Here is an 8,148-nt window from a genome sequence, read left to right as displayed (position 1 = left end):
GCTTGTATCTCTTTCGAAATAGTCCCTCCTGCGTTAATATATAATATTAGAAACAGGGGCTTCAACGCAAATAGAATCCAATTTCTTTTTTATCACACCTCGCATTCGTCCCACCGGTGATACACTAAATCTGGCGATCAAGAGCAAATCAGCAAATCAATTTTGCTCGGATATATTATTTATGAACAGCCACGAATTTACACCGAATGTGGACGAAGCTACCCCCAGATACGTCGGATTTTATCCCGTCAAGATGATTAATCCTGGACAGTAGGAGAAGACTAATGGCAAACAACGAATACGTATTCCCCTTGACGGGTGTCCACGTAACGAAGTAAGCGCCTGATTAACGCCGAGTTAATTTAATACGTCGCGTCGTCGTCGGCTAGCGCGGCGACTAATGAACTTTGTTACACACGCGTACAGGTTTATGCACAACACAGCAACAGGTACCACGAAACGGTGCCGCGATAGTAATCGTAAGATTAACGAATCGTGCTCGAACGAAAGGAGCAGGCTAATCAGCGTTGTTAATCTTTAAACGCCTCGTGGAAACGGCGCCCTTGCGAGCCGTCTCCCCCACGTTTAATCGGCTGTTCGGCGCACGGATCTCGTCGCCGTTCCGACGGGAGAAAGCGAAGCCTGGGTTTACCGTTAAATTTTATAGACAGATGAGCAGAGAAAAATATTATCTGAGGAATCGAACAGGATACCGTGACGAGTTCGTTGCACATGCTAGGCGTTTTGATGAACGTCGACGCTGGAACGCCAATCAAGCGCCGTCATTCAGGCTTAATTAACAAGCCCGGGAACAGTGGGCCAACGATAAGGCCTGGAGCTGCAGGCTTGTTCTGGTAATGACGTTGCAGCGCAATTATCTGATCGGCCACCGTTCCTTCGCGGAATTTTCGATAAATACTCCTGCCACCCGTAGTCCATCTTGTTAACGCTTGTTCATGAAGCGAGAGAGAGCACCTCTCCGTGGCCCTCTCGAAAATTCGCCCCGTGGATTCATGGTAAATCGAATTTCTATCAGCCTTTCTCTCATACGATCTCATTAATTCATCGAACCGGTGCCTGTCTGCCTAACTAGCCCGTTTTCGAACGTGCACATGCTCGGGATAACGCGAGCTATCCTCACAGGGCTAATACGATCAAATGGAGAGGAGCTACTCGAGCTGCGAATTACGAACCACTCACTAAACGTTTATGAATCTTTGCAGGCAGAATATTTAATACTCGCGCGCTCGTGGAATATGAAGGACTCGGTGTACAAGAGCTGAAGTGAGTTATAAATGTTTGATAGGTATATAAAGATGAGATAAAGTGATCAAAGTCTAGCCGACTGACAAGAATTATAAAGCCATAGAGTTAGCCCTCCTGACACTCGTCCAAAAAGATTTATGTAATTTGTACTGATTTCACGTCGCTGTGTTAATTAAAACAATTGAACTGAGAAACGGATTCGACAGGAGTGCACTTAATTTTTGTTTGAAATGAAAATGTTTGTTCATGCAATTAATCAAAGGGGAAAATGAAATGTAATGGAAGAAAGGATCGGCGTTGAAAATTGCTTGCGCCGACTTTTTCTTACGGGATGAAGATTCTAGCTGTGAGCGATAACTCGATCTAAACGGGGTAAAATTAATTGCTGGGGTAACGAAAACTGACAAAGACCTGTAATCTAATCCGTGAGCAGCAAGGGCGACATGCAACGCTTCCATTTTTTAAACTGCCCCGAGAACGAGTTTAACACAGGTTATCGATAATATCTTTAACCCTTTGTAATCTCTAAAGTAGACTCGCGATTAAATTATGAACAATCATTTAATACCTGTTTTCGCTACTCAATTTGTAATAATAAATTAAAATATTTTTCATGTTTCTCTGACATAAAATTTCTTTCAATTTTTTAATTTTTGTTGAATCGTTCAAGTGACCAATGAACTGTTCAACTTCGGAGTTCACCAACTTTTAAACAAATATCTCCCACATTTAACCTTCGCGCAACCCCCATTCAATTATTCAAACCGGAGATTTTCTTGACGACTGAAATTTTTAAAATATCTTCACTTACACCGCCCCATGCAAAACTTTTAATTTCACTCTAGAAATTTGTATTCCTCCTGCCTCGTAGGAATCTCGTATAAAATGCTTGACTTCCACGTTTGACTTATTCAACTTATGTAACATGTGTCATTATTATTTTAACGATCTGTGTAGATTTTCCTCCAGCAAAGGCACTATTGCTGCACAGAAAGGTCCGCGTAGGAGTGCCTCAGAAAAGATTCTCGTTATCATTTCTTTCAACGCTTTTTTCGTTTCGATAGTATTCAGGTCACGCGCTAACAATATGCGGGATTGTAATTCTATTTCCAATTTTATTGCAGAAATGGGAACCATTCCACAAAAAATAAAAGAAATTTGATTTCAGAGTAAAAGTTAACATTTGAATAATTTCTATTATACTATCCGTCGTTGTGCAAATACACATGACCATAGCTTAGGTCAAACCTACCCGGTAGCTGAAAGGTAGCCGAAATACCGAACATAATTTTTATTTATTTCACACATTGTTATACTATTCATTCGTCTCTAAACAGAACGGTTCCACCGTTTCGGAGTTCAACGTAGATATATTTATTCACTGTTTCTTAGTCTTGATCTGGGCTAACAAATTTGCTGTAAAAGTCGGGAGACGTGAAAAATGAGCAAACATTCGGCTCGAAAGCGCAACGGGTAATTAAACGTCACACGCACGCCCTTGCTAGCACTCCACTCAATTGTTTTCATTGCTTTCGCTCTTTATCAACCTGTACGACCCAGTTTTATCTCGTTTATCCGATCGATTGGCCAGTGGCTTCTATATTTTTGAGTATCTTTATCTTCAATCTGTTATTTCATGGTAATACGTATCAAAATGTTTTAGGAAGTATACGTTTCGAATTTACAGTGTTATCCACTTGGATAGCCTCGAATACCCTGTATTACTTTGTTGTAGGAAATTGTATATAATATGAATAAAATAACATAGATATAAAATTGTTATATATATTTTCTTCTCTGATCTATCGCAAAGTGTCAACTAATTGTGACTAAACACTTGAGGCTATTCATATGGAAGCCAGAAGCCTATTACATTTCCAACAACAACATATTTCCAAGTGTATCAATATATACTACTGCCATTCGCTAATTCATATTGTAAAGGAATCTAACTACTAAGCAAGAATTTTTTCCACAATTTCTCTCTTGAAATATACATATATATGTATATAAATCTACTGAAATGAAGAGCACTGTATTTTACTACAATCGATTTATTGTGTTTGAAATTTTGAATATATAATTTTATGAGGAAGGAATAAGTAGATTGACTATCATTGTACTTATTTTAGTGTCCAAAGTTCAATGTCGGAGTTTAAATTAGAATGATTGTGTACTTACTTCTATGGCCCTTGTCCAAAGTCGGATCTCTTCTCAACTTAACTACTCTCCTCTTCGCGTTTGCCCATGGCGCTATAACAAACGACACAAAAGTAGAAGCATTAATTTTCGTGTTCTTCTAAATCTAGAGTACGTAAATAAAGTAGGAAGTAAGAATTATGCTTTGAATATATTCCAAGATAATGAATAAAATTGTAATGAAATCTGACAAATAAAAATATTAATAGTGTTCAAACATATTGTAAATTAGGGACTTTGTGAATCGTCTTTCTAATATGATATACGACTTTTCAAAAATATAGGAGATACTGTGAAATCAGAATAATTGGCAGCTGTCTCCAAAAAGAAGTAAATGACACATGAAAGTATATATGTATGTATAGAAAAGAAAAATGATCCCTGCAACCGAATGGTAACAAAAGAGAGATATTTGGACGGTGGAAGAAGATTGGGGCACCTTTCTTTTTTATAATGCAAACGCGTGACTTCCGCTCGATGTAGCATAAAGGCGATTTCGTTTATACCCCCAATTCCACCCCCGATCGATGCCCATTCTTGCAGAAAGTGAGTTGATGTCTCTCAAGCTTTTCACGAATACCGAATATTTTTTTGAGAGCCTTAAAATATAATGTAAAAAGTATAAAAACCGTTCCTGTGTTGCTCAAAGTAAATTTTCATTCCAGTTCAATAATATGTTTCTCATGTATTTTCTCGTTACAGAAATTATCTTCTTTATTTTAGATTTTTTAAATTATCTTCTTCTCAGAAAAAAGAGGCTTACGAAATTAATTATTAGATTCTTAATCGAATAAATTTAATTGTAATAAGAAATCGTCGCATTAAGATTTGCTGAAATTACGATTTTATATCGTTATATCTAATTCAATTTTTTGATTGAACAGAGATCTACAGCTTCTGCAAATTTTATTAAAGTATCTGGAACAAAGATACTTTCGTTCTCACAGTACAAATTGAAGTGTCTCAAAAACTATTCCGGTAAAGCTTCCGATATCCTTTTTATGGCCACCTTTCCTGGCAGCTTGTAAATTGATCAGAACAGGCTAAAAGGAAATAGCCATTTTATACATCATCTAAAAACAGATGATCATGATAAAGCAGATATAAAAATACTTCCGAAAAATTGAAAGACGTAATAAAGTCTCTGGTAAAATCATAACAAAATAAATACAATTGATTTAATATTTAGTGATTAAATATCTAATGGATTCTCATGATTTTCGTTTCAACCCTTTCATATTTCTTGTGAGAAAATTTGTTTAACGCTAAATCTACCATACATCGTTCTGTAATTCATTTACATTGTTCAACGTCTTTACTCAGATCCTCAAATTTAATCGTCCCCTGACTCTGTTTTGGTAATATTTCAAGTTTTGTGAAGACACACAAGAAATCGTGATTAATTCTTCACAAGTATTTGACTTTTGTAAAACATAATCTTTCATACAACACAGAAATGGATAAGAATTCTTTACGTTGTTTTGTTCTACAGCGTTCCATGATCTCAAATGCAATAAATTTAATATCTCGTAAAGAGTTCGAGCCATGATTGGCAAACTTTCTTCCTCAGATACTAAAATTTGTAATTCGCATTATCTCGCGTGATTGCTTCTGAGTCTAACTACTCTATTAGTACATCCCCCTATCGAGGGATCTCCGATATCACTAATATATATAGAACATTACATCGTCTCAGTTCTTCCGAGCATCTCACATAGTTAGACTAACTGAAAGATCCTTCAGGCAGCTAGATACCGTTGAAGTTGTTATCGGATAACAATATCATGCCCGGGGTGCTAAATTAACGTAATTCTCGTATCCTCCGTCGCTTCGCATCACGTTCAGCAGTAATAGAGGGCAGAATTTTAATGAAAGATACGTAAGGAAATTAAAAAAGCAGGCCTCTTAGGAAAAGAAAAGATCTGAGCTCAAAGTACTACAAAAAACCGGTGCGAAGGCGACACTGGCGATGAGGGATTCCACTGACATCTAAAATATTTGACCTGAGGGTCACTCCTCTTGTAGTCGTTCTAACGACAACGTTAAATAAATCGTAGTTTTACCGATTTCTCTACTCTTTAACGTCGACATTTATATTTAACCCTCGAACCAAAACTTTTTCGGATTCTAATCAAAGTATAGTCTTACAGATACTTTTGGGTAAATACTTACTCATGTCGTTGTCCGCGTGGTGAATGACGATCTTGATGCTTTCCCCGTCCACGAGACTTCCTTGTCGGGCCAGTTCACGATCTTCAGCTGCAACCCTATTCACAACTGACGGGGGTGCCACTTTTGCTGCCACCGGTGGGCCGGAGGATACCAATCCCTTTATCGCGTTTATATCCGGTCTGAAATCAATATTGACAACCACTGAGTTATATTGTTAAACCACAAGAAACATGAACAGAAATAGCGTTCGATTTTTACGCTAGTGTGTCCGTAATAGATTTCTAAAATGGTTATTGNAAAACATTGTCAATAATAAATATGTAGGCTAATGGCTTTATGAATTGAAATTTCTGAAAACATTTTTCTATTATAATTATATTCTGCGGTTATTGGTTCCCATCGGTATTTTTTTATACGTCAATAAAATAACGTTTCATGCATAAGAAATATTGAATTCATATTTAATAATATAGATTTGAATGTTTAATGTACCAGAAATTTTAATTAATTATATGTGATTAATATTATCGTAAATTACACTTCGTACTTCAAAAAAGAGTCGGCTGCAATACAGTTATCTACAAAATGATATACTAAAACTCCGTGGCAGGTTAAATTGTAAAATTAGAAACAGCCAATTAATTCATAAATTCAGAAGGCAACAATCATGAAATCGAAATTAAGCAAAGTGGACAGAACTGAAGCTAACATTACTACAACTGGTCAAAGCGAAACAACAAATGCCTGCTGTGCCGGAACTTGTGTGTACAACTACACTTACGCGGTTTCGAACGATTGTGTAACTGCGCGTTGCAATTAGGATAGGAAAAACACATCGGCACACAGAATAGGAATACGTACTCCCGGTTTCCCTTGTACACTTCCCGCCCCTCCGTTCCGTTACTAAATTCTAATTAATCTGGTTCTGGAGCAGAGTAGGTAAAACGACCCCAGCTACTCGGGAACGCTTTCGCCATAGTCGAGGAGGTCGAGTGGCTTAAGCAGGTTCATGCTTGAAAAGCGCTGAATTTTGTGAAACACAGCATTTCACGTGGTTTTCTATATCGATCTACTTGAGCGCCGGGCAATTGATACCGCGTAAGGCACGTGTTCACGAGAAAATAAGTACGATAAGGAATGAAAAACAAGAAGTGGAAGAGTAAAAAGTCGAAACCGAGTGTCGTACAAAAAGAAGTATCACGAATCATTGTGAAACTTCGGAATAATCTGGGGAACCTTTTTAACGACTGGAAATTTAACGGAGAAAGTATCTTCCACTGAAACGTCTTCGATGGAAGTTTTAATCGCTTCCGGAAACTCTTCGAGGCGAAGGGTTCTGATATCTGAGTAGAACTCCAATTGTTTGCTTTTGAGAAGTACCAGTCGGCAAATTCTGTTTTTCGTGTAATCGTCCCGTGATTAACTAACTTTTTTCCTGCTTTCTATAAGATTTTCTTACAATATATAAATACTCATTTCACATTATGTGTTTGATATTGACACAATCAAGTTTGTATTCAATACTTTTTATTATATTTAAGAAATAGTTTCCTTTAAACTTCTCAAAGCTTTTTATAGATATCAAGTGACAATTTCTTTCCACACAATGATAAGATTTATCACGTAGAAAAATATCTTCAACTTGTGTCTTCTCAGACACTCATAATTTGACGAAAGAAAAATTCTATAAAACTTACCGTATTTTACAAACTCGTAATTCGTTACAATTAATCGTGTAGAAAAGCAAACCGCGTTATCGAAATAGCTGTAAAGAGATATTTCAGTAACTGGTAGTGTTGAATACTGCGTGATTTGTGTATCACCCGGCTTTTTATTCGATACCTTTGTGATTCGCAAAATAGAACACGGAGTCGAGCGTTTGAAAAAAAAGAGATAAAAAGGGAGACAGTTGGAACGCTGATCGAGGCATTATAGGTAAAATGTTTCACCGAAGCTTTAGGCCAGTGCTATACGAATGTTTCATATATGTGCATGTACATATATACAATTTGCGTATTTATAATAGCGCGTACCACGCGTCGCATTTTATTTGCTGAGAGCAAAGCATTTTCCGGGCGTTTTACGCGCTTCGTATTGCACGCCGCGTTCAAGAAAGATCAATTCGTTGTTAAACAATATATCCCATTGCGTTTCGCTCGTCGCGTGCAACTTTTTCGAGGATACATCGACGGTGTGTCAGAATGAATTTCATGATCACGTAGCCGAGTGCATTAAAATACAGTAGAAACTCCGTTATAAAAGTATCCATTGTTATTTAGAATTTTCATTTCTCTGTTTCCTATGTTACTATTATTTAGAATTTTATTCATGATTTCCCTTTTTTATTGTTTTTTTGTATATTACATTTGGGTTCTTGCTCGTGAATAAAGCCTGGTTATTATCATATGAACATTCTATTATATGAATAAACATGCATTATTTAAATATTCTGTTATATAAGCAATGCATCAGAAATGAATTAGAGAGGATTAAAAAGAAAGGATATATAGT

General features: G+C 36.8%; 1 protein-coding gene across 1 annotated transcript in view; it reads right to left on the bottom strand.

The window, feature by feature from the left end:
- Positions 1-8,148, bottom strand: part of Fife (regulating synaptic membrane exocytosis protein fife) — a 91,821-nt gene that overhangs the window by 39,300 nt on the left and 44,373 nt on the right. The window contains exons 11-12 of the mRNA XM_026811659.1: positions 5,638-5,816; positions 3,448-3,519 (exon numbers count right to left, since the gene is read on the bottom strand). Of these exons, the coding sequence (XP_026667460.1) occupies positions 3,448-3,519; positions 5,638-5,816 (251 nt within the window). The remainder of the gene's footprint in view (positions 1-3,447; positions 3,520-5,637; positions 5,817-8,148) is intronic.

This window comes from Ceratina calcarata, unplaced genomic scaffold, assembly GCF_001652005.2.
Source record: "Ceratina calcarata isolate Rehan_Ccalc_2016 unplaced genomic scaffold, ASM165200v1 scaffold232.2, whole genome shotgun sequence".
Classification (NCBI taxonomy): domain Eukaryota; kingdom Metazoa; phylum Arthropoda; class Insecta; order Hymenoptera; family Apidae; genus Ceratina; species Ceratina calcarata.
The sequence above is the reverse complement of the archived record's forward strand: the minus strand, read 5'-3'. Positions and strand labels throughout refer to the sequence as shown.